This window comes from Salvia splendens, chromosome 7 (genome assembly GCF_004379255.2).
Source record: "Salvia splendens isolate huo1 chromosome 7, SspV2, whole genome shotgun sequence".
Taxonomy (NCBI): domain Eukaryota; kingdom Viridiplantae; phylum Streptophyta; class Magnoliopsida; order Lamiales; family Lamiaceae; genus Salvia; species Salvia splendens.
Window position 1 is genome coordinate 27,213,821 of NC_056038.1, and position 27,104 is coordinate 27,240,924.

The following is a 27,104-nucleotide window of genomic DNA, read 5'->3' on the forward strand; positions in this document are numbered from 1 at the left end:
TTTTGATATTAAGTCTAACTGTATCACGATATGGTTGATCGCTAACAATGTTTATAATAGATTTGCATAATGATACACATGAAAAATGATTTATCATCATTGACCAGTTATGATTCCAAAACTTTGATTAGTTTTTCATTTTGGTGTCTCTTATTAATTTTTCTATTTTATTTTTACTATTTTTATGAGTGGATCTCACACTTTACTAACTCATTTTACTCACATTTTAATGTAACTAGTATCACATCCGTGCGATGCACGGTATATTGTATTTTCTTTAAACATATATTCCCTCCCTCCCATAAAAATATACACATTTGGAACGGCTCGAGGATTAATGCGTAACTGACAAAATATGAGAGATGAGGAAAAAAGGTAGTTAAAATAATGTTAGTGGATAGTATGACCCACATTATTATTAGTGTTAGATAATGGATTCTAGTGGTATAAGTTGTAAATAAATTGATATATATGTGTAATGAGTTCGAGATGACTTTCCATAAATTAAAATGGACTTTTTTATAGGACGAACAGAAAAGGAAAGTGTCCCTATCTTTATGGGACGAAGAAATAGTATATATATATAGGGATGTATTCATTTCCTTTTTGTATCTTTTGTTCTATTGTTCTTTTTAATCTCAGCCCCACGATTTTGTCATCCGAGGGTTAGATTGATGCCACATGTTATTTAATAATGCAGATTTTCAGTTAAATAATGCACACCGACTAATAATGCACCATTATAGTGTAATAATGTAGATTTTCAGTTGAATAATGCACACCGACTAATAATGCACCATTATAGTGTAATAATGCAGATCATCACAACCATCCAATTCAAGGATCCAAGGGCTGTGATCTGATTGAAGCTTGGACTGAAAAGCTGCGAAGGACCTTAACACACCCATATATATATATATATATATATATATATATATATATATATATATAGAGAGAGAGAGAGAGAGAGAGAGTTGTGATCATATGATAACCCCCAAATCACGTAATAACTCTATAACCAAATCTTAACCACACATATTTTCTAATCTTGTGGCTGAGATCCAAACTTAGATTTACTTCATAAAAAAGGCGCAGAGGGTAAGTATGTCATTTCCCTCATTTAATTTCTGAATTTCGCTCCATTCTTTCACTCTCTCTCAGTTCGATTCTCTTTTCTCAGCGATTTTGTTTCCATATTTCTAGCCTATTTTATTTCCATAGGCTCCAGATTTTCTTCCGATTTGGTTCATTATTTCATAATCTCCAGATTTTGTTTCCATATTTCTCGCATAATTGTGACCGGGAAGATGTTTTCAATTTTGCATATAAGTTGATAAAATGATACTTTAACCTGACAAAATGACATATTATGCATTGCCGATTATGTGTTAACATGATACTTTTGGCTTATAAATGTTAGGTTTACTGCATAAAATGATAGTTTTGCTGGATAGAATGATACTCTGAGTTGATAAAATGATAGTTTTGCCGGATAGAATGATACTCTGAGTTGATAAAATGATAGTTTTGCTTGAAAGAATGATACTCTGAGTTGATAAAATAATAGTTTTACTGATTTGTAGGTATGTACATTCCTGTTTGTGATGATGCTTTGAAGCCAATGATTGGTATGAAATTCAATACATTAGTGGAAGAAGCAGCTGATTTCTATGAACATTATGCTCGTTAAGTTGGTTTTGGCATTTGTAAACTGGGCACCAAATCAGTTCATGATATTATGTAATTATATTATGCATTGCCGATTATGTGTTAACATGATACTTTTGGCTTATAAATGTTAGGTTTACTGCATAAAATGATAGTTTTGCCGGATAGAATGATACTCTGAGTTGATAAAATGATAGTTTTGTCGGATAGATAGATACTCCGAGTTGATAAAATGATAGTTTTACTGATTTGTAGGTATGTACATTCCTGTTTGTGATGATGCTTTGAAGCCAATGATTGGAATGAAATTCAATACATTAGTAGAAGCAGCTGATTTCTATCCCCTGTATCATTTTATCATTTGAAACTATCATTTTATCCCCTGAAACTATCATTTTATAATTTAAAACAACAATTCATCATGGAATAAGGTATGAATTGATGATACAAAACCAAGTATGAAGTAAATTCAAAGTAAATTCAAAGTAAATTCATCATGCTGTCATATGTAACTCTAAATCTACAGTAAAAAACTATAGAATCTAAAAAAAACGAGAATCTCTGGCAAAATGATAAAATCGAGCAAAAACAAAAGTGAAATAAGTATTAAACTTCATCCAGCCTTCCTTCGATGATGCTTGAGCGTTTTCCTTCGACATATTCCAGAATTTGGATGATTTTTCCTTCGAAACTGAAGAAGCAAGGGTTTGAAATGCGATTCGGAGGGTTTGAGTGTGAGAGAAATTGAATGCAGCGTTTAATTCACGTTTTCTTCTTACCCGCCCAATTTTATAACGAAATGACAATTTTGCCCTTAATATATCCGAAATATGATAGTTTTATTTGATAAAATGATAGTTTTGTTAGAATAAATCTAGACCACATATTTTAAAATATGTGGTGGAGATTTAGTTATATGGTTATCACACAAGTTGGTGTTATTATTATAATGCACCCCTATATATGTATATAAAATTAAATAATAGTTGGATGATGGGGTTTATAGTTCAAATACATAATACATAAAGTTGACATTCATATAATTATTATTATTATTAGTATTATTATTATTGAAGCATTAGTTACGAAATTAGAATATTTTGTAGTGTGAAAACACTTAAAATATGGGTACAGGAATAATTTAATTGTAGGATTATCTATTATTCCCTTTCGTCCAATAAGAGAATTCACTTTTGGTTATACATATGTTTCAATGCACGATTGGTAAAGTAAGAGAGATACAAAGAAAAAGTAATTAAAGTAATATTAGTGGAGAATGGGCCACACCTCGTTTATAGATAATGATACTCTGAGTTGATAAAATGATAGTTTTGCCGGATAGAATGATACTCTGAGTTGATAAAATGATAGTTTTGCCGGATAGATAGATACTCTGAGTTGATAAAATGATAGTTTTACTGATTTGTAGGTATGTACATTCCTGTTTGTGATGATGCTTTGAAGCCAATGATTGGTATGAAATTCAATACATTAGTAGAAGCAACTGATTTCTATCCCCGGTATCATTTTATCATTTGAAACTATCATTTTATCCCCTGAAACTATCATTCTATAATTTAAAACAACAATTCATCATGGAATAAGGTATGAATTCATGATACAAAACCAAGTATGAAGTAAATTCAAAGTAAATTCAAAGTAAATTCATCATGCTGTCATATGTAACTCTAAATCTACAGTAAAAAACTATAGAATCTAAAAAAAACGAGAATCTCTGGCAAAATGATAAAATCGAGCAAAAACAAAAGTGAAATAAGTATTAAACTTCATCCAGCCTTCCTTCGATGATGCTTGAGCGTTTTCCTTCGACATATTCCAGAATTTGGATGATTTTTCCTTCGAAACTGAAGAAGCAAGGGTTTGAAATGCGATTCGGAGGGTTTGAGTGTGAGAGAAATTGAATGCAGCGTTTAATTCACGTTTTCTTCTTACCCGCCCAATTTTATAACGAAATGACAATTTTGCCCTTAATATATCCGAAATATGATAGTTTTATTTGATAAAATGATAGTTTTGTTAGAATAAATCTAGACCACATATTTTAAAAATATGTGGTGGAGATTTAGTTATATGGTTATCACACAAGTTGGTGTTATTATTATAATGCACCCCTATATATATATATATAAAATTAAATGATAGTTGGATGATGGGGTTTATGGTTCAAATACATAATACATAAAGTTGAGATTCATATTATAATAATAATAATAATAATAATAATAATAATAATAATAATAATAATAATAATAATAATTATTATTATTATTATTATTATTATTATTATTATTATTGAAGCATTAGTTACGAAATTAGAATATTTTGTAGTGTGAAAACACTTAAAATATGGGTACAGGAATAATTTAATTGTAGGATTATCTATTATTCCCTTTCGTCCAATAAGAGAATTCACTTTTGGTTATACATATGTTTCAATGCACGATTGATAAAGTAAGAGAGATACAAAGAAAAAGTAATTAAAGTAATATTAGTGGAGAATGAGTCACACCTCGTTTATAGAGAAAAGAATTTTCAAAATTAGAAATTGCATACTATTGTGAGGTAGACAAAAAAGAAAGATTGCATATTCTTATAGGACGGAGAGTAAGATATTTATAAATTTGAGAATAAAATCCGAATGCACATATTATGATTTCTAATAACGCATTGCACAATGCTAGAATACATGTTTCCATAAGACCATCCACAATAACCGCCCAACGACCGCCCAGCCGAGCGCCGGCGCTGGGCGGTTCGCTGGGCGGTCTATTGCAGCCGCCCAGCTGCTGACTGGAGAGAGAAACCGCGCAGCGCTGGGCGGTGGCGTGGCGCTGGGCGGTCCTTTCGGCGCTATTGCAGCTCCCGAATCGCCCAGCGCACCGCCCAACGCGAAAATTAATTTTTTTTTTCCGAAACACTATATATACGCGCTTTGCTCGTCATTTTCGGCGGCACCACTTGTTTTAACGAGTACTCTCTGTATTTTTTTTTAAAATTAATGTACTTTTTTTAAATTATTGTACTTTTTAAAATTTTAATAGTATTATTAAACTTTTCCCGTATATGTCTCGTAAATTAAATTTCGTATATTGTGTGATTGTTAATTATGTCATTTTATATAATTGTTATTAGTGATATGGCTATTGATGTGGTTGGGCTATTTATGATGTGGCTAGGCTATAGCTGAGCTATTTATGATGTGGCAGGAGGATTTTTAGTGCTGATGATGTGGCAGTGGCTGGGCTATGGCTGGACTATTGCTGGGCTATTCCTATTGTGGATGGCCTAATGATTTCTGATAATATACATAACGCAAAATAAGAACTTCATTCACACGGGGTCCCACCAAATTCCACTTCGTTTTCAATTTACTTTTATCAAAATTAATTCCATGTGAATGTTGAAAATTAAATTTGCGTTAATTACTGTTACCATGCTAATTCACAAAATTTAGTGAATGATGATCACAACTTCAACAGAAGAGGAAAAAAAAAATCAAATTCGAATAATGAGTAGCACGATCTCACCACTACACATATTTATATTTATAAATATTAAAAATATATAGCAAAAGAAATATAATGAAAAATTTAAAAAAAACAAAAAAAAAAACTTTCCTTAAATTTTATGAGTTAAACAATTGTTTCTAACATAAAAAATTGTCACATTTTAGTCTGCATGGCCATTGGCCAATGTTCATAAGCCTCTGCATGCTTGATCACTCTTCTCTTCATCTCCCATAGAGACGCACTTAGCCACTAGATGTGCGTGATTGGAAAGATAATAATACCCGTAATGATCAAAAGCCGTCGACTTGGAATAAATTCTTTGAACCAAAGTGTTGGAATCTAAGCCCACTCAACACCAGTTTGACTAGATTATACAAGTGACACAAAATTTTAATTTTGTGAAATTAAATACTCTGATGTGTTCAATTTTTCTAAACAGATTATCATAATATAGAGTTATGACATTTTTTAATACTCCATCCAAAAAAAAAAGTCTCATCTTTTTATTTTCGTTCGTCTACCAAACTAGTCTGATTAAAAATGGAAAGTTACTATCAATTTGTTACTAACTTTTTTATCTTTCTTTCGTACTTTATTCACGCTTTCTCGTTCTCTCTCATACTTTATCAACTTTAGAAAAAAACCTTCAATAACTCTCACACTTTCAATTATATTAATATACTAAATTATTATTCCATCTGTCCCTAAAATTTGTTATTTCCATTTTCGTACGTCCCTAAAACTTGTCATCTTTCACTTTTATCATTTTTGGTAATTGACCCCACATTCCACTAACTCATTTCTACTCACATTTTTGGTAATTGACCCCACATTTCACTAACTCATTTCTACTCACATTCCACCGGCTCCCATTGTGGAGAGGCAGCCGATGACCACTCTGTTCGGCCTCCACGCCTCAGCCGTCGGCTAGGCCGATTCTTTTTTTTTTAATTCATTTTTTTCCTCTATACTCCCTCCGTCCCATTAAATATGCAACATTTGCTTTTCGGCATGAGATTTTATGTAGTGTTGTTTTGTGAGTTAATGAAGAGAGAGTAAAGTAAGAGAGAAGAAAAAGTAGAGAGAGTATTGTTTCCATTTTTAGAAACGTTTCATTTTTAATGGGACATATCAAAAAGGAAAACATTTCATTTCTAATGGGACAGAGGGAGTATATACTCCATTCCCCACCAATTATTCACATTTAATCCCATTTTATTTTATCTCACTCTACATTTTACTTTTCTCTAGTCACAATATTTTTAATATTTTTATCAATATTTTTAGTTTATTTTTTTCTGTATTTTTTATAAATGTAGGATATTTTATTTTTAATGAAATTTGTTTTTTATTGAGTAGTCTTTAATTTATTTTTCTTGCTATTTTATACTCCCTCCGTCCCGGACTACTTGCACTTATTTCCTTTCTGGGCGTCCCAAGTTATTTGCACTCTTTCCATTTTTAGTAAAAATTATCACCTACAGCCGCAATTGTTGACTTTGCTATACACCCATTCCTTAATCTTCGTGCCGAAAAGGAAATGTGCGAGTAGTCCGGGACGGAGGGAGTATCATTTTATTTCAGACTAACAATTAAAAGTAAAATATAAAAATAGTGTTGATGTAGAAATTAGATTGACTCTAAGATAGGCTCTGAAATGGGCTCTCATTGCAGGGAGATAGGCTCTGAGATGGGCCCGCTGACGTGGCAGGAAAAAATGAGGATGGGCTCCGGAGAAGGGCCACCCACCACTGCTAGTGCTCTAAAGCTAATATTTAAAAGTAGGACCCACATACCACTAATTTTTTCAACCCACTTTCTATTACATTTCTTAAAACTCGTGTCGGGGCAAATGGTGACAAATGATAAGGGACAGAGGGAGTATGATACGAGCATATCTTCAATAATATCCTCATATCTTTATTAATTAGTTAGTTATTGATTACCTTATCTTTTCATATTTATTAGGATTATTTTCTTGTTCCTTAAGTTAGGGTATCCACTATTATAAATAGTGGACATTGTTATTCATTTCGATTAATCAAGAAATATCAATTATCTTTCTATTTTATTTCACGCTTTTATTTCAATTCTGTATTGTTCTTGGTTTGATCGACAGGAAAAGCTCCCGCGACTACCTTTTATCCCTCCGACGATCGCAATCGCGACGCTGGAATCTTGTTAAGGGAACTTATCCCTTAACAATGTTTTCATCGCGATCTCACCATCATGACTTCCAAAGATGAAATCTATCTATCTTACCTATGTGACCAGATATTGGTTGCCTGCAACAAAATACACAAGAAGCTGGACAAGTATGACGAGTTTCTCTCATCGAATACAACTCCGGTGATTTCCTACCACGAACAACCTTCTTGGCATGTTGCAACTGATGTCGTGCAGCCGCGACCTCCACCAAACCCGCCTAACGGACAGCCGTGGAACTACGTCCAGCCCGGTCCCGACCAGCAAGTCCCGACCTATGGTCTCGTGTCGGAGTATGATCCTGAGCTTTACCGCCACCAGTTCAACCCTCCCGCAGCCCCGCAGCCGCCCTACACCTACACGAATTCGTACGCGCTGCTGCGAAGTCCTTATGCCGGACCTCAGAATCTACCGCTGCCTCCATACAAGACGGACATAGACCAATTGCACCACAACCACCAGCCCATCGCCTATCAACAACCACCGCTGACAACAGCCGCCGCCGCAAACCTACCCCACCAAAACTACCAGTCCGTTGGACAGCAGCGGCATCGGGAAGCCCCCACTCGGCTGGCCACAGCCACCCCCACAACACTCACCATTCTGCTGGTGTCTACCGACAACCACGCCGCTGCCCACTGCTGTTGTCCCGATCTCAACCCCTACCAATGGGTTTGTTGAAATCCAACATTTGCCGCATCCGTCGCAGGATGCCCAATTTCAGATTTTCGCTGAACCTATCTCCGATTCCAGTGACGTAGAGATGTTGCCGATCATGGAAGAGGTTCGGACAGAAGAATTGCCTCCGATTGAGGTGATAGACGAGGAGGATGGCTCCATTGAGGATGGATTTGATTATTCCACCGAGAAGATTCTTGATTCTTCTGCTGTTTTTGTGGAGTTGAAAAGGCTGAGAAGGAGACGAAACCCAGTCAGGATCACAAGCGCGAGGAGGACCAAGTTCAAGGGTAGTTTGAGTGCTCGATGCAACTGAATGCTTTTCCAATCAAGGTTCTTCAAGCTAAGGTTGATTTGGGTAATTCCATGAGGTACAATGCGTTAATGAAATTATTGAGTGATTCATCACATGTTAAAAAATGTTGCAAATATGAATCATCAATTAACATCACTTGATGCCGATGCCCGGTTGATTCCTCTGTAAAATGACACTCTATGCTTGAGCATTCATAGACGCATTCACAATATTTTGGAACTATTATCATGTCCATAAGGGTCATCCCTTTGTGATTTTTGATGGAGATTATGCAGGGAGACGCTCAACTATTCGGTGTATGTTTGACCCAGGAGGATTCCTCGATGCTCATCGTTGCTTCATGGTTCCCACCTTGAGGACAAGGTGGATTTCAACCGTAGAGGAGTTGATACGAGTATATCTTCAGAAATATCTCTCATATCTCTATTATTATATTATCATATCTTTTCCATATCGTTATTATCTTATTCACCAAGTTAGGTTATTCATAGGAGTATTATAACTAGGACTATTGTTATTCTCATTATTGAATCAATGAAATCAAAATTATTGTCTTTTATGTTTATTTAATTTTTCCGTTTAAAATTTCCGATTGTCGACAGAGCACGGTTTCTCTGCGACTTTCTTTATCTTTTTTCACTTGATAAAAGTCTTTCCCTTATCAATTGGTGCTTTCATCTTCGAACTCATGGCGGAAGTCAATCTTAGTTCATGGCCGGAGATATCGCAAGCATCCGAAGGGTTACAATTGAATTCAACAGCCGCAACATTGGAGTATATTCGTGCTTGGCTCGACCGATTAGAGACCCGATTGGTTGAGCATGAGCGCAGGGCAGCAGCCACGCTCTCTCCGTTGAGCCTAGAACCTGACCCACCCGACGGACCTCTGCTGTACACCGCCGCACAGCCACCTTAACCACCTTTCCAGCCACCGTTGCCTCCATATCTGCCTGCCAGATACCTGCCGCACACCGACTACCAACACCGGCACAACACGGACACACACTTCGGGTGGAAAAACCCAAATTTGGGACTGTATACACCTGATCCCGTCCAACAGCCGCACTATTTTGATTCAGCACCGCCGACGCCCTATTCCGCGACAGAATATCACGGCCACCATCTTGAATATCAGTCCCCACATGTGCAGAATCAGCACGCTCATGAAGCCCACATCGCCCGTCAATCCGCAGGATTTCAGCAACCTCATAGTGTTGACCCTTATTTTTATAGGAAGCCTCTGGATCCTTACTTCCAGCCACACGAGTACCTGCCAGATTATCTGAAGGCATATCAGCCTTATACCCAGTTTTCGCACGCGAACCGACAGCCCTACGCGTGGCAGCAACCAACGAGCTATCACGATCGTCAATATAATCTCCATCTGCCTGCGCAGCCAGATTTACCGCCTAACACTTGGCCACATACATTCTCTAGTTCATGTTGGTTACCACTACCACCAACGCATGTGGAATCCCCTGCCCCACATTTGTCGCATCAGCCGCAGCATGCCAAATTTCAGATTTCCGCTGAACCTATCTCAGATTCCAGCAACGTGGAGATCCCGATCATGGATGTGGTTTGGATAGAGGAGTTACCTCCGATTGATGTGATAAAAGAGGGGGATGGATCCATTGCGGAAGGATTTGATTATTCCACCAAGAAGATTCTAGATTCTTCTGCACGTTTATGCGGCCTTGAAAAGATTGAGAAGAAGATTGGACATGAGTACGAGAGCAAGAAAACGCAAATTCAAATGTGCAAAGGGATTGAGTACTCAAAGCAGTTGAATGTTTCTTGACTCAAGGTTCTCCAAGCTTGAGAGGAGTTGATCAATTCCTTGAGGGCCAACACATCGAAGGATTTACTGACTGATTCATGGCATGTTAGTGATGTTGCACGTGTTAGTCATCGTTCAATAACGCTCGCCGTCGATGCTCGGTTGATTCCTCCGCGCACATTTTTGGGTATTCATGGACACATAGCTTTTGATCCCGGAGGGGTTAGCTTCAGGTCGCCAAAGTTTCTGTTTGTGACGCTCTTCGTTGTGTCGTGGTTCTCACCTTGAGGACAATGTGGATTTTAACCGTGGGGGAGTTGATACGAGCATATCTTCAATAATATCCTCATATCTTTATTAATTAGTTAGTTATTGATTTACCATATCTTTTCATATTTATTAGGATTATTTTCTTGTTCCTTAAGTTAGGGTATCCACTATTATAAATAGTGGACATTGTTATTCATTTCGATCAATCAAGAAATATCAATTATCTTTCTATTTTATTTTCACGCTTTTATTTCAATTTTGTATTGTTCTTGGTTTAATCGACGGGCAAAGCTCCCGCGACTACCTTTTATCCCTCCGACGATCGCAATCGCGACGCCGGAATCTTGTTAAGGGAACTTATCCTTAACAGAGTACATGTAAAGTGCACAAAGGATGGTTGTAAAGCACACAAGTGAGCGTCGTCGCTAAGGCGGAGGTCGCGGCCGCATTCCACGAGCAGGGTGGCCTTGGGGCTTAGATCTTGCCAATTGATGCATGGGACTGTGGGCATTGGTCAATGTATTTGGATCCTGGCAATTTTTTTTTGGTCCTGGTCATTTGGTTTTATTTGTGCCCGGCTTAATTGAATGACAGATTCTGCTCGGACACATAGCACGACACATAGCAAACTCGTATATGTGACCTGACACGTAAAGATTCAACCATGCACAACGAGTCGTTTAGGTTCGTCCCTCGAACAAACAATAACGTGAGACATGTCTAGATACATCACGATCAGCCCACGTCCAAGAATGACGCTCGTAACAATTGTAACGTCGATCGTTTCTCGCCAATCATGGTGGCAGACTTAACTCTGCGCTCTATAATTCTTCGTTTTAGATTTACTTTGAGTTGCGTGACAACCTTATTAACTGTAATTATCTGAATGTCAACAAAAAGGATAGAAAAGAATCTAATCTAAAATATTTAATGAAAATACTTTCATGTTGTTATTTCCATTTCAAATTATTTTATGTGCCAATACTTCAACTTAGGATTTTACTTGTCTTATTTCATAGACACGTAATCTGTAATTGAAACGTTTAATTTTCAACGAATAAAATATAAATCGTTGTTATAATAATTAACCTGAGTTAAGAATGAATGAAGCTACCTAATCAAATACCAAATTCTTGCCAAGAACATTCACTATTAAATTAATGTTGCCTTGTTTCAACAATTATTAAAATGAATTTGTATTACAGCAAAATATTAACCATCTTAATTCTTAATCCCATTAATTTGGAAGTATTATGCTTAGCCTACTGCTAAACTTTGCAACTATTTTATTATATTATCTCACTTTTCGAAGTATACTTGACTATTAGATTAACTCCTTGATTATTCTTGCTCAATGTCAGCTTAATTTGATTTAATTAATTTTGTGAATGCCCATAAATACAATATATTACTATAAGAAATATGCTCCTATGTCAGTATTAGGGTTGACTATTTTACTGCTAACCACGTTTCTCGTGGCTAATGATTACTATAAAACTTCATTGGCACTTGAAAAATATACTAAATGCAAAGATTAAAAATAAGTAGGAAATATGTCAAGTAGTTTTTTTAAATATTGCCTTAAGTTGTAATGGAAATTGCTGCCACGTTTACACATTTTCAGCCACTCAAAATTTTCTTCTATCAAGAAATAATAAGTTTAACGGAGTACTACTCCATAATACAATTATAAACGCATTGTAGTAACTTAGAATGGAACCGAATTCATTTCTTTTGTACCATGTAAATAAAAGTTAGATTAGATATTCTAATTTGTCATAGGATCTGAACTTCATCTAATAGAAATAAACTAACAATAATGGATAGTTATGATCTTGACTTGTACTAAATTTTATTAAATTTTAATCTCTCCGGCCTATTTTAGCAGTCCTATTGACTTTTCTACACTCATTTTGTAAAAAAGATAATAAATAGTTAAAGTGGATAAATGATAAAGTAAGAGAGAGATCGATAAGACTCTTTATTCTCTCTTACTTTATCATTTTTCCACTTTAATTATTTATTATCATTTTTACAAAATGAGTGTAGAAAAGTCAACGGAACTACCACCAATTTAAAAAGTGATGAATATATAAGAGGTCACAATCTATACAATTTATTTGGATTAATAAATCAACATTAGTTGGCAATAACAACAAACTAAATATTCCAACAGCTGCTCTTTCTTTAGTCAACCGGCACTATAAAATAAACCGCTAACATATAATATAATTCTTGTATATATAACTTTAAAAAAATGAAAAAAGTTGAAGAAATAGTATATTACTTGCTGCTCTAAAAATAATGTAATATACTGTAGATGTTTGCTGGATAATGATGATGTAATATGACGCAATATGTTAAAACAAAGACAATGCTCGATTGAAATCGAACGTGTTAATTAATGATTAAACGAATTAGAAAATGTAATTACACGATTCTTAATAGTATAATATTTGGACAGAAATGGGGCTGCACGTTTGGGACAGAAATATAAACTATAGAAAACAAGGTTTGTAATGCTTCGGTCACCAATGACAGTTATTCATTCATAAACTTGAGCCTAGCTAGGAGCATGAACCTCATTTTATTGTTGTATTTAATGTTAACATTACCAACAATAAAGTGATTTCAAATATAAGTTAAACCTTCGTAAAAAAAGAGTCAAAATTGTTATGGACCTACACATTTGAAGCAATGTATGTGAGATGTGGACTATTATCATGGTACTAATAATTTGCCCCCAATATAATTGGGCTTTGGTGTATCATTTTTTATACGAAGCATGATTTTATCTAATTTCACCGTAATATAATTGGGCTTTGGAGTACATTTTTATATACGAGCCATGATTTTATTGTTACAAAAATGTGACCTTATTTGACGGTACTTAAGAAAATAACTCTATCGGTTTCGCACTTTTACCGAGCACAGGTCGAACACATTAATAGACATCTCGCTATTTGTCCAAGCCTACACCAACTCGGGGCAATACATTACCGAGTGATACAATGTACTCGGTAATTGACTCATTCCTTCGAACTGTCCACCCCGAGTAATCCTCTGCTCAGAAGCAGGGTTAGTGACCGAGCCACTCTTCACTTAACACTATGATTTAGGAAAATAAATACTCCAAAAACAGAAACAGACAAACTTATAATGACACGGGTTTTAATGTGTAGTAATTGTTAAAGTAAGACAAGATATATATGAGAAAAGGTAGTGGAAGTAGTGTTATTGGATTGTGAGATCTGCATTATTAGTGGTGTGTATTGGTTAAAAACTTTCCATATTTAGACTAAGTCTAATTTTGGGGGACAACAAAAAATGATAAAACTAATGCCGTTGGAGGCTACTCAAAATCTGTTAAAACGGTTAGGAATAGAGCCGTTTGTTTTCTGTCACGTGTGTGTAGCTCAGCACACAATCATCAATAAGAGTTTTTTCTTTGGTTTTCTCAAATCAAGTTCCCTACTGTTCCATAAATTTGTTTCTTGTTCTTGTTCTTGTTGATTTCTCCAACATGGGATATACCAACATTGCAGTGTACACACTTACACGCCACAACTAAGATAACAAAGTTAAAGTACAATCATAACATGATATTGTGGCGCGTTTGCATACAGTTTCATGATTTTGTGAACTGTGACATTATCGATATATAAATCTAAATAATAAACGAACAAGCAACATGTCTTTTTTTATTAATAATACTATAAATATACTAGTAAAACATAGTATCATGATATTGAGTTATGAGTTGTGACAACTATTGTCATTATACATACATACACAATTTTATCTAGCAATTGGTGAAACTTCACTTTCTTGCTCTAGGAGCGATAAGTAACGTTCCATTAGTCACCGGAGCTGACCAATCGAAAAAATAAACTAACGTCGCCACCACTAGTGCAACAATCTTGGTAGCCATGCTAATTCCGGGGAAAATTCTCCTCCCTGCTCCGAACGGAAGAAACTCGAAATTGTTCCCTTTAAAGTCGATGGACGAGCCAAGAAATCTCTCCGGTCGGTAGTGCAGAGGGTCGTCCCACAGTGTCGGATCGCCCAATTGCTCACACATTGATGAGAACCTGGGCGCCTCGTGGGACGGTGTAGTTCATGACGAGACAGGCCACGCAGGCGCGGTGCGTGAGCATCAACGGGGCCGGAGGATGCAGCCTTTGGTGGTGGTGGCATAGATTATGTATGTGTGTGAGTTATGCTATACAGTCATTTACTAACATCAAGACTGTGTTGAACAACATCCTAATAAGATAAATCCGAGTTCATTATATGAACTAATAACAAACTTATAATGAACTCTGAAATTTTAAATTACATCAGATGAAGTCATTGTTTTTAATCTCTGAATTCCCTATAATGAGCTATATTAGAGTCAAGCTAAATACATAATCCCTCCATCCCACAAGAGTATGCACTATTTCCTTTTTAGTTCGTCCTACAAAAGTATGCACTTTCCAATTTTGAAAACTTTTTTCTCTCTAATGAGGTGAGACTCATTCTCCACCAACGATAATTTAATTACTTTTGCTTTCTAGTATATCTTTTTTATTTTACAATTATGTAGTAATCCCGTGTCTAATCAAAAGTGCATACTCTTATTGAACGGAAGGGAATATAAGGCAACAAATATGCGTACTAAATAAAAGACCTACTCATAATTGACGCTCACATAAGTACAAAATATGTAGTACTTCCTCCGTCTCATTGTTCCATTACATGTGACACATTTATTTTGTGCACAATTTTTTTGTAGTGCTGTTCTGTGGTTAAATAAATAGAGAATAAAGTATGAATGAGAAAACAGTAGAGAGAAAAAGTAGGAGAGAGAATAAGAGAGAGATAAAGTATTATTTTTTTGCTATAAAAGGAAATGTGTCACTTATAGTTGGATAGTTCAAAAGAAATACGAGTCATGCATAACATATTTCTCTACAAAATAAAATCGATATTTAGTGCATAGTTTGAAAAGGGGTGATACCATACCTCTAACAAGTGATTAATTTGATCATCACCAAAACCTCTGGAAATAAGTGTGTCCAAAAAATGTAAGTGCTTCAATTCCGAGACTCTCCTCCCCTTAACAGTAGGCTCCCCACATCCTCTTCGAACATTCCATGTACTTCCTCCGCAAACCCTGAGGATCTAACACCCTCAAAAACGGGTACAAATCCGACAAATCCTTAGCATCGAACGCTTCACCGATCCCTTTCAAAATACCCGCCATGCGATTCTCTCCAAATCCAACCACAAAATCTCTCGAAAAATAAATATTGCTAAGACCATCAGCAGTGGGGAGGCCTAAGGCGCGCCCTATGGCACGCCACGTCAGCATTTTTATCCTCCTCCTTCTCCACCTGCAGTGGGGCGCCCTAAGGCGCGCCCTATGACGCGCCACATCATCATTTTTGTTGTTTTGTTTAATTAATTTAACTGTTTTCAAATAACACGTAACGAGTAAAAAAAACGACTAAATAACAAGCGGCGAAGTTTTAATAAAAAAAAATTACACCATTCAACTAAAAAAAAAAAAACTAAGTCGGGCCAATTCCCAAAATGCACGGAGATACTCGGCTTGTTCGAGGTCGGTGCACTTCTTGAGGGCCTTGTGCGTCTGCAACATCGTCCTTGCCATCGACGCTGTAGCTAACGACGCAAACGCGGTGGACGAAACAGCGTTCCATCGTCCGCGGCCTTCACAATGGGGCGGACGATGGCCATCGTCCGCGGTTTAAGTCGCGCCCGAAGCATAGGCCGCGACTATCGTCCGCGGCCTATGCCTCACACCCACAGTGGGGGCGGACGATAAATGGCGCGGACGATGCGCGCCATCGGGCGTGCCATCGTCCGCCCATTGCGGATGGCCTAAACATATTAACCACTGTCGCCAAAACCATCTCTCCCACACTCACCACACCTCGTTTCAGCCTCAGCCACGCCACCAGCTCAGCCACCTTCTCCTCCCTCGCGGGGGCGCTCCGCTCCAGCGCCGCGGCCGGCAGAGTGCGCGGAGGCTCTTCCGGTAGGGGCTGGTGGAGTCGGCCCAGAACGACATGGTGTCGATCTGGGCCGGCGTTTTTGGCACGGCGTGGGGGACGAACCGCCCCGAGAGGTATCGGTCGTTGGCCTTGAGGATCTCGGCGGCGGCTGGGGAAGATCCGACGATGAGGTGCTGTGTTCCGAGCTTGATGTGCATGAGAGGGCCGTGGGTTTGAGCGAGATTTGCTAAGGAGATGTGAAAAGGTTTGTGGGTGAGGAGATGATTGATAGTGCCTATGATTGGCCATGGATTTGGGCCTGGTGGGAGTGGTGGAGCTTCAGATTTTTTGAATAAGAAGAAGAGAGGGATGGCGATCAATAGGTGATTATCAAAAGATTAATTCCATTGCCTTCTAAATTCAAGAAATATTCAGCCATGACCATGTTTAATTGCGATTGTAGATTAATATTTCTCACTTCTCTCACTATCTTAAATACTCCTCTACTAATTCAGTGTGTGTTTACAAAAATTTATAAGGTATCAGAAAATGTCATTGTCAACCTATATTTTTTATAAGGTATCAGAAAATTTAACCTGTCGATCGTTTGGTATATTTACAAAAATATGGAAACAAAACTTGAACTGGGTCGTGTTTGGTATGATGAAAATAAGACGAATGCGTGTAATTATACACCAACCTCAAACATTATTTACAAATCTTTCCAACATCTTTTTGTCGGTAAGAGACTCGCGAGCCACTCCACCCCTTCAATTTACTATGCCCTTCGAGTCCATTAAATGTCTCATATTTGATCGATAGGAGTTTTAAGTGCATTTATGAAGGAAAGTGAGTGAAAAAAATTAGTGGAATGTGAACTTCACTTTTATATATACTAGTATTACACCCGTGCGATGCACGGCTATAACACTCCGAGTTTTCGTGCACATATTTTGGGCAAAAAAAAAGAATTGGACGAAGAGGTGATTGGATTTATTTTGTGAAGTTGGATTTAATCTTAAGTGAATGCACTAAGTTATGTGTGGTTCTTTTCCTCATGGAATTAAAATACAAGGAATTCAAATTTAAGAACTACAATCGTTGTAAGAAGGAAATGCCAAGAATTTCATCTAAGAGGGAATAATGGAAGCCACTTTCCTTGTTGTTAGGAATGGACTACACCTTGTGTAATTGAAATGCTTTGGTACATGTGTGGTGCAACTAAGGAAATGCCAAGAATTTCATATAAGTGGGAATAATGGAAGCCACTTTCCTTGTTGTTAGGAATGGACTACACCTTGCGTAATTGAAATGCTTTGGTACCTGTGTGGTGCAACGGAGGAAAAGTCCATTCCTACTTTACAAAGTCTAGTCTACATAGGAGGAAGATAATTTAAGAAAAATACAAATGGTGAAGGAGGTTGAATCTTCAAGGAGATCTATTATATGTCATTCTCGGTTCCTACACCCCCACAACAAGCCAAGGATCTTCTCCAACCTATCAAATGAGACACTGATAAGGTTCCTTGTGAGGGAAACCTTCCATGTGCCCAAGAAATACCCAAAGCAGTGTTTGATTTCAAATTTTTTGTGTTTTCAAAGATAAAATAAAGATAAAGAGCCTAGCCTCCAAAAACTAAACTCAAAATGGTTTTGGATGGAGAGAAAGAAGGTGAAAAGAAAGTGTAAAGAAGGAGGAATCCTCTTTGAGGACCTATGACCTCCCACAAAAAGATGTGGGCTACTTTCACCCAAAGCAAATACTCCATTGGCTCCACATTCATGACTACACAACCATAAATGCATACATATACTTGATTTAGCCAAATGAACATAAAACAAGCAATCTACAATGTAGGAATTTGGATAGAAATCTCACATGAGAGATGCTCTCAAAGGAGTCTTCATAATAACATTCATCAAAGTCTCCAAATAAATGTCTCACAAATGGTATTTATAGCTAGGGTTGGAAACATAAGAAAATGGCCCAAAATAAGTGAAATATTGGCAAAAACAGTGCCGACGCCCGACCGGGCGTTTAGAAAACGGCAAATCGCCCGACCGGGCAAATTTTCTGCCTAAATTCTTAAAATCGGACACAAACGCCCGACCGGGCGTTTTGCATAAGGGAAAACGCCCGCCCGCGCGTTTTGTTCTGCATTGCGCGGCTTTCTTCAAACGGCCATATCTCTCTCATCTGAACTCCGTTCGAGGCGTGAAACATACTCACGCGACCCTCTTTCGAAGACGAAGACATCGGTTGCCTTGGAAGAGAATTTGGACGTCATTTGATTTGTCAGATCACTGCTTGAATCAGACCCCAACTACATCTTAGCTCCTTGTCATGGCCTTTTCATCGTTCTTGGACCCCAATCTACCCAAGGCTCATGGAGTACGAGTGACTCTTGAGGCTCGGAACTTGTGGTCGTATCATCCTATCCTTCTTTGGAAGGATTTTTCCTAAAATCCGAGCGTTCTTCTTTCCTATCATCCTTGGGAGGCCATCATTGGACCCCAATCAACCCACGGCTCACGTCTTCGGAGTGACTCTTGATGCCCGGCATACGTGGTCATATCATCCTCCTCTCCTTGAAAAGGATTTGTCCTCAAATCCCGCCCGCGCGTACCTACAAGAGTGAACATGAACCAATCAAGTATCATGGTACGATAAAAGTGATTAAGACCACCACAACATCCAAAATATGGTATCACACCAATAAGGTGGGTATAATCATGCACAAAACCAAACGACAAACTAACATATTCATGCTTCATCAAATTCAAGACCATGTAACAAGAAGTATGAGAACATAAATTCATGAATTCTTTCATGTCAAAAGCACAACCATATGAAGAAAAGTCTTTAGCAAGGTTTCCATAAATTATTACCACTCCATTGATTGGGTTAATTGATGCATAATAGAAACCAAGCATAAGCCAATTCATCACATTCTCAAGTCCCTTGTCGTGGATGATTCTAACATGCATATCAATATGGTCAAATGAGCCAATCTCATTCAAGAATACAAAACATCTATTCCTCTTACCAATCGACAAATGTAGGTTTTCATGCAAATAGACATTCTCAATAGCTAACATGTGACCAAGGATATTAGAACACTTCAAATAGCGATCACCATAACAAAATACATCAAGCTCATCAAGATATCCTTCATGCCAATACTCAAATAATTTCAAAATATCGGCACTAGATGTGGGTGCACATAAGCCTATACATTCTTTTACAATGGAATCCCAAACAAGACCATTAGAAACAAAGTCTTTAATAAAAGAACCATAAAACATCCCAATTACGTTGAAAGGCTTAATTGACATGCAATAAAAGCAACTAACATGCCAAAACACACATGCCCCAAGCACTTTGTTTCTATTTGGCTCAATCATCCCTACACTATCTATGCCCAAATTCTTGAATATCTTTACAAAAGATTTGGCATTCCCATTAGGGCTAAAGGGACACAAGAAATGGTCTTCATATTGTGCATAGTTGAATATCACCAAGAAAAGTCTAAGCACAAAATCTCTAACCTCAAGATCATACAAGGGAAGACCATCAATAATCATTAACACATCATTCTTGCTCAAATAAGGAATACTCTTCCACAAATTGACAAACTCTTGTCCAACATATAAAGTAGGTTCATCACAACTCACATCAAGTTTGCAAAAAAGTGTATCAACCAACAAACCAAGTTCATCAAAATGGATTTCATTCCATTGTCCCAACAATTTCAAGAGATTATCAAAAATGAGGGAGTAACGTGTCCATAAACCACTATGCACAACATGGAGACAAGACACAACACCATGCATATGAAACTTATCAAAATAGGCTCTACACAATTGCTCCAACAACTTTAGGCCCCAACTATAGAAAAAATGTATCCTTACGCCATTAAACACAACACAATCTACAAGAGACATATGAGTGGAAAAATCCTTCACAAAACGGCCATAGAACACTCCAATCCCATTGAAGGGTTTAACCACCTTGCATTGAAAACATAGCCAACACCGAGTTCTAAAGTCACTACCCATGTCACTTCCCTTCGTCCTACTATTCTCATCTACATACTCATGAAGCTCAAAGTTACCAACAAATGAAAGCTTAGGCATCTTGGCACGAAAGGAAGTCACTCCAACATCCAAGGTAGATTTCACAAGTGAGTAGTCGTGTCTATCAATGCTAGTATTTAACCCAAAAGAATCAACATGTGAGGCAAAAATAGATTTAACATCCAAAGATTCAAGCTCATGAGCCCACTTTTTACATAAATCATCATTAACAAATCTATCAACACAAAGGGACTTTTCTAATGTAATCACACTCAATGAATCATCACAAGTAGATAAAGATAGTGCACTTGAACCTTGGGCAAGGAGTTTATCCACTTGCCCTCGTTCCTCTTGATCCTTTTCCGGGGACATAGTTTCCAAGCTATGTGCAACTTGATACTTCACTTCCATGTCTTCAACTTTACTCACTACAAAGTCATCAACACAAGAAGACATACAAGTAGTGTTAGTGGGTAAAAACTTATTTTCCTCACCAAGGGCAAGAGGCAAAGGTTCACTTGGTGCCCACCCAAGGTTGGCCTTAGAATCTAACAAACACCCTTTACTCACTTGTGCTTGTGGTTTTTCTCTCATTTGATATTTTTCTTTTCTCTCACCCCAACCACTCTCTCTTGACTTTTGCACCTCACACTCTTGTCTTTTATCACGCTCTCTTGGCTTTTTAGACTCACTTTCACTCTCAAGCATTTTTTCTCTCTCTCGGTTCTCTCTTCTATCACTTTGGATTAAAATCGATGAAGATGAGGCATCCGGACACAAACCATGAGGCACCTTTGGGGTATGGAAAGAAGAGGATGTGCCCTTACAACTTAATGAGGTGAATGTTTGGTTTATGTCCCCACCACCACGTCGATCAAAAGGATCAATCCGTACACTACATGGAACTTCTCTTTCAATTTCCCTCTCAAGCCCCGGAATTCTACAAAACTCTCCCTTTTTGCTTCTATGAGGAGGCTCTTCATAAAGCCTTGAGACTCGTTCCCTTCTAATCCCTCTATCAATTACATTATCATGCCCCCTTGACACATAATCACCTCTACCATGCCTCTCTCGACTATATCATCCATAGCACTTATAATCTTGATGAGGTCTTTCTTGATATTCCAACTCTTGCTCTCCTCGACCCCTATTATCACAAGCTATCCTCCTTTCACTCCTCAATGAGTTAAGTTGCCAATCACGGACCTTAGTGTAAACATCCATAAAGGTGTACCTACACAAATAACAAACAATACACTAGGAGCTAGTCCAAGTGTGGTTAGCAAAAACACAACTCACCCACACAACAAGAGGAGATTTTAGTAAGAGCTCACTTCCCAAATGATAATCCCACCCCCAATTCACTCACCAATGTCACTCGGAACAAGGCTTAGAATATAGTGAGGGCTAGGTTCACTCACTCTCAATATCCAACTTCCTAAATGCAAGTGCTAAGACAAATCAATCAAGGTATACACATAGGCAATAAAACCAAGCAAGTAAAGCCAATCAAGCATGTGAAAGTAAGGTTCAATGCCTAAGGAAGCTAACAAACAAACTTAGTTGAGCTGAAAATTTATGTAACACTTGGCTGATCTTTAGGAATTTTTTTGATATGGCTACCCAACTCCAAAATTGATGAAACTTGGTAGATAACAAGATTAAAGGGTTTAGAATGAGGGAAAAATATCCCCAATATAGCAGGTTTTCGAGAAGACCCTCGATTTTACGTTTTTCCCAAATCTGTCAAACTAGGGCACAAAACAGGGCAGCAACTTCACACATTAATTTGACCTATCAAATGATAGAATTTTTGGCTGAGATTTTTCAGGAAAATAGTTCATATATCAAGTTTCATGCACACCAAAAATCAGCTCAATCCTACAACAATTGACCAATAAACAAGCAAAGACTAAAACAAAAGAAATAAGGAAAAATAAGGAAAAGGAAATTTCATAGAGGTTTAAAATCAAACACTTGGTAGGCACCTAGGCTCTAGATACCAAATGATAAGGTTCCTTGTGAGGGAAACCTTCCATGTGCCCACGAAATACCCAAAGCGGTGTTTGATTTCAATTTTTTTGTGTTTTCAAAGATAAAATAAAGATAAAGAGCCTAGCCTCCAAAAACTAAACTCAAAATGGTTTTGGATGGAGAGAAAGAAGGTGAGAAGAAAGTGTAAAGAAGGAGGAATCCTCTTTGAGGACCTATGACCTCCCACAAAAAGATGTGGGCTACTTTCACCCAAAGCAAATACTCCATTATCTCCACATTCATGACTACACAACCATAAATGCATACCTATACTTGATTTAGCCAAATGAACATAAAACAAGCAACCTACAATGTAGGAATTTGGATAGAAATCTCACATGGGAGATGCTCTCAAAGGAGTCTTCATAATAACATTCATCAAAGTCTCCAAATAAATGTCTCACATATGGTATTTATAGCTAGGGTTGGAAACATAAGAAAATGGCCCAAAATAAGTGAAAAATTGGCAAAAACAGTGCCGACGCCCGACCAGGCGTTTAGAAAACGGCAAATCGCCCGACCGGGCGAATTTTCTGCCTAAATTCTTAAAATCGGACACAAACGCCCGACCGGGCGTTTTGCATAAGGGAAAACGCCCGCCCGCGCGTTTTGTTCTGCATTGCGCGGCTTTCTTCAAATGGCCATATCTCTCTCATCTGAACTCCGTTCGAGGCGTGAAACATACTCACGCGACCCTCTTTCGAAGACGAAGACATCGGTTGCCTTGGAAGAGAATTTGGACGTCATTTGATTTGTCAGATCACTGCTTGAATCAGACCCCAGCTACATCTTAGCTCCTTGTCATGGTCTTTTCATCGTTCTTGGACCCCAATCTACCCAAGGCTCATGGAGTACGAGTGACTCTTGAGGCTCGGAACTTGTGGTCGTATCAGACACAAAAATAGTGAGATTTTTGCCCAACCAAAATTCACAAGGTACAATAAATGCATCAAATAAAGGAATGATGCTTGGTGATTTCCATATCTTCTCAAAGAAAATGAGCAAGAGGGTGAGCTCATCCTCAAGCCCAAAAGAGGACTCTCTGTAGGAACATATATCACATGAGATCAACCAACTTTATGTCATCCAAGAATTCCTCAAGCCCAAAAGAGGACTCTGGAACATATATCACATGAGATCAACCAACTTTACGTCATCCAAGAATTTTTCAAATCTGGCAAAAACGCTTTTTAGCTCAACTCAAAAAGAGAGATGAGTTGTTAGCTCAAAATAAAAATTGGAGCTCTCCGATGCCTTACATCAATTTAGGTATAGAAGCTTTTAACTTATTTTCAAAAGAGAAGGAATCTTGATCCCAAATTAGCCACAAAATGCCAAGGAGCTAGGCTATAAATACCAGCCCACCACCACCTCCTTCCTCACACATGTCTATATTCACAATACACACAAGAAGTGCAGCAAGGGAGGAAGGAGTGGCGAGGACCGAGAGGGCAGTCCGGCAGCCAAGAGAATCACCCAAGCAAAGGTAAAACACTAGCACACCCTCTGCTTTTGTTTAGACATCATGCTAGACTCAAAGAACATAGAATCATTGCTATAGAAACCCCATGAAAGTAGCAATTCTTAGAGCTTTAGCACATAAATGGAACAAGAGCACAATAAGCTGCCTTTATGCTCAAATTCAGTAGCAAAACCACAAAAATCCCAACACAAAAACAATAGACAAGCCATTTTCAGTTTTGATCACCCATCATTCAAGGATCCTAAGGTCATCCACTACGCTGTCTCTATACCGTCCCTTAACTACTATTTGACCACTATTTGAGGGCCCCACTGTCCTTTTTTCCTCCATACCTTAACTAAGGGACGGAACCTGCAACGCTCCGTCCCTTAACCGTCCCTTATTCCGTCCCTTAATTACTATTCATTCAATTTCATTTTTTATTTTTTTCCAACCCAATTCAATTTAAACAAACACAATTCATTAAAATTAAAACAACATTACAACTTAAACTTTTAAAAAAAAAGAAAAAAAGACATAATTAAAATTCTAAAAAAATAAAAATGGCATAATTTAATCTTCTCCGCCAAAGTTTTCCCAAATGTGCTCAATTAGATCCTCTTGGAGTTGGGTGTGGGCGCTAGAGTCGCGTGTCCTTGCCCGAATAGCCAACCGTTCTTGTATAGACGGATGCGCTCCACTTCGCGGCGGACTACTTGCGGTTGAGCTTCCGGGGGATTCGGGGTCGAACCAATTTCCCGCATCGGGTCCTTCGTCTCGGACAATCATGTTGTGTAAGATTATGCACGTATACATGATGTCGACCATGCTCTCCATGAACCACAAACGAGCCAATGCTTTAATGATGTTGAAGCGTGCTCGGATAACCCTGAACGCCCTCTCCACATCCTTGCGCGCAGCCTCTTACTTCTGCGCAAAAAGAGTCTGCTTTGGGTTCGCAGGCCTGCTGCACGTCTTCACGAAGGTCGGCCACTTCAGGTAGATGCCGTCGGCGAGATAGTACCCCATTTTATACAGCCGGTTGTTGGCGATGAAGTTGATGGCCGGCGTTTTACCATCCAAAACTTCGGTAAAGAGGTCGGATTGGTGGAACACGTTTACGTCGTTGTTCGAGCCAGGGACCCCGAAGTACGCGTGCCAGATCCAAAGCCGGTAGTCGGCAACGGCCTCGAGTACAACGGTTGGGTGGGTGCCTTTGTGGCCCATCGTGTAGGACCCCCTCCAAGCCACCGGGCAATTCTTCCATTGCCAGTGCATGCAATCGACACTGCCAAGCATCCCGAGGAATCCGTGCACTTCTTCGTGCAGGTTGAGGAGGACCTGACAATCGTCCGTGCTTGGCCTCCGGAGAAATTCGTCACTGAAGGCTGCCCGAACGCCTCTACAGAAGTAGAGCAAGCACATGCGCCCAGTGGTGTCTCCGATGTGGAGGTATTCGTCGAATATGTCGGCCGTTTATCCAGTCGCAAGCTGACGGATGGCTGCAGTACATTTCTGCAGCGTCGTGTGGCTGGGACGGCCGACCGCGTCGAACCCTTCTCGGAAGAACTCTTCCCGGGCCGCCAAAGTATTCGCTATGTGGAGAAATAGCGGTTTACTCATGCGGAAACGGCGACGGAAGTAGGTATCTCCCTAAATCGGGTTATCGCAGAAGTAGTCGCGTACTAACCGTGCGGCGGCTTCCTTCCGGTTCCGATTGATGTACTTCTGGGAGCGTCGTGGGGGTGGCGCGGCTTCCTCCGCCTCTCGTCGTCGATCTTCTTCAAGTGATTGTTCCATTAATTGACGCATTTGCTCAAAATGATCCATTTGTTTGAGTTGATTTAAGATGGAAATTAGAGTGATAGAGAGGATTTGAGAGGATTAGATGTGTGTTTGTGTTTGAAATGAGTATGAAATATGATTATTTATAGAATAAAAAAAATTTTAAAAAAAGGAAAATAAAAAATTAACGGTAATATTACCGTTTGAAAATTATTTTTTTTTATTAAAATTCGATTTTTTTTTAAAAAAATGAATTATTGCGTCATCCGTGACGACGCCCACTCGCGGGCCAGCGAGTGGGCGTCACGCATGCATCGGGGGCGCGACACGTCGCCCGGGCGCGTGACGGGCCGGCGTGTCCCTTGTCTCGCGGATACGGGCTACGGGACGAACGTTGCAACGCGTCCCGCGGCAGAACCGTCCTTCCGGGACGGAACGCGAGCCGCGCGCGGGACGCGCAGTGGATGCTCTAATAGCACATAGCCACATCCTAAGAACTCTGAAGAATGCTAAGTAATGAAAGTGAGTAAAAGAACTTAGCTTAGGCCGAGAGGTTGTCCGTTTACCATCGAACTCTGGAGAGGTTGTATTCACATACTCCCTCCGTCCCAAGCTACTCGCACTTATTTCCTTTTTGGGCGTCCCAAGTTACTTGCACTCTTTCCATTTTTAGTAAAAAATTTCACCTACAGCCGTCATGTTTGACTTTCCTATACACTCATTCCTTAATCTCCGTGCCGAAAATGAAAGGGGCGAGTAGCCCAGGACGGAAGGAGTATTAAACTCACTTGTTTTCTGATGCAATAATTTTGTAGGCACACATTCAACTCACTTTGATGGCAAGAAAGTCTCCATTGAACTCTGATGCAAAAAAAGGAAAAGCTTTAATTATCATTTGCACTTTGCAATTCCATTTGTAATCGAAATAGCAATGCAATTCTTCTCACAATGCAAATCCAATAACCCACCAAGTAAGTCAACAAATATACTACAAATTTCAAATCTCCAACCAAGCTTTATCCCACAATTCTCTAGATTAATGGAGAAAAACCTTTAACTGAAAAATTGCAAATGCAGGAGAGCAAACGGAAGTAAATCTCGCGAGGAATCTAGCAATACGGTGGTTGTGAGGAACAGTGTGGAAATTCTTACCGTCGCATTTGATGAACAAAGCGGAGTGAAAGAGTAGAGAGAGAAAGAGAAGATTAGAGAATGACTCTACAAAATTGTGAACTCTAAACAACAAGATTAAAACATGACAAATGCAAGAAGATAATTGGTACCTGGATGAAGAACTGAG

The 27,104-nt window shown here is 38.5% G+C and overlaps 1 protein-coding gene and 2 pseudogenes across 3 annotated transcripts; all 3 read right to left on the reverse strand.

The window, feature by feature from the left end:
- Positions 1-14,169: 14,169 nt before the first annotated feature.
- Positions 14,170-15,822, reverse strand: LOC121811641 (annotated as a pseudogene).
- Positions 15,823-15,900: 78 nt separating this feature from the next.
- On the reverse strand, positions 15,901-16,841 carry LOC121810653 (annotated as a pseudogene).
- Positions 16,842-17,587: 746 nt separating this feature from the next.
- Positions 17,588-27,063, reverse strand: LOC121740907. 3 transcript variants are annotated; one of them, XR_006037698.1, is made up of 3 exons: positions 26,957-27,063; positions 26,593-26,665; positions 17,588-17,944 (listed from the first exon to the last, which is right to left on the reverse strand). XR_006037698.1 is itself a non-coding variant. In XM_042133561.1 (2 exons), the coding sequence occupies exons 1-2, from the start codon at positions 21,229-21,231 to the stop codon at positions 19,053-19,055; spliced, it is 1,917 nt and encodes a 638-aa protein (XP_041989495.1). In that variant the 5' UTR covers positions 21,232-22,184; the 3' UTR covers positions 18,336-19,052. The 3 variants fall into 3 exon arrangements, 1 of the variants encoding a protein (XP_041989495.1); XR_006037697.1 differs by lacking the exon at positions 17,588-17,944 and adding an exon at positions 18,953-19,073; XM_042133561.1 differs by lacking the exons at positions 17,588-17,944; positions 26,593-26,665; positions 26,957-27,063 and adding exons at positions 18,336-19,073; positions 19,336-22,184.
- Positions 27,064-27,104: the final 41 nt, after the last annotated feature.

What these genes read in the sequence shown, in the direction of transcription:
- LOC121740907 (XM_042133561.1), bottom strand. Translation starts at nt 21,231, where the DNA reads ATGCTTGAGAGTGAAAGTGAGTCTAAAAAGCCAAGAGAGCGTGATAAA. An exon ending in TTAACCCAATCAATGGAGTG is followed by an intron (nt 19,074 to 19,335) that starts GTAATAATTTAT and finishes TCACTCTTGTAG; the next exon opens with GTACGCGCGGGCGGGATTTG.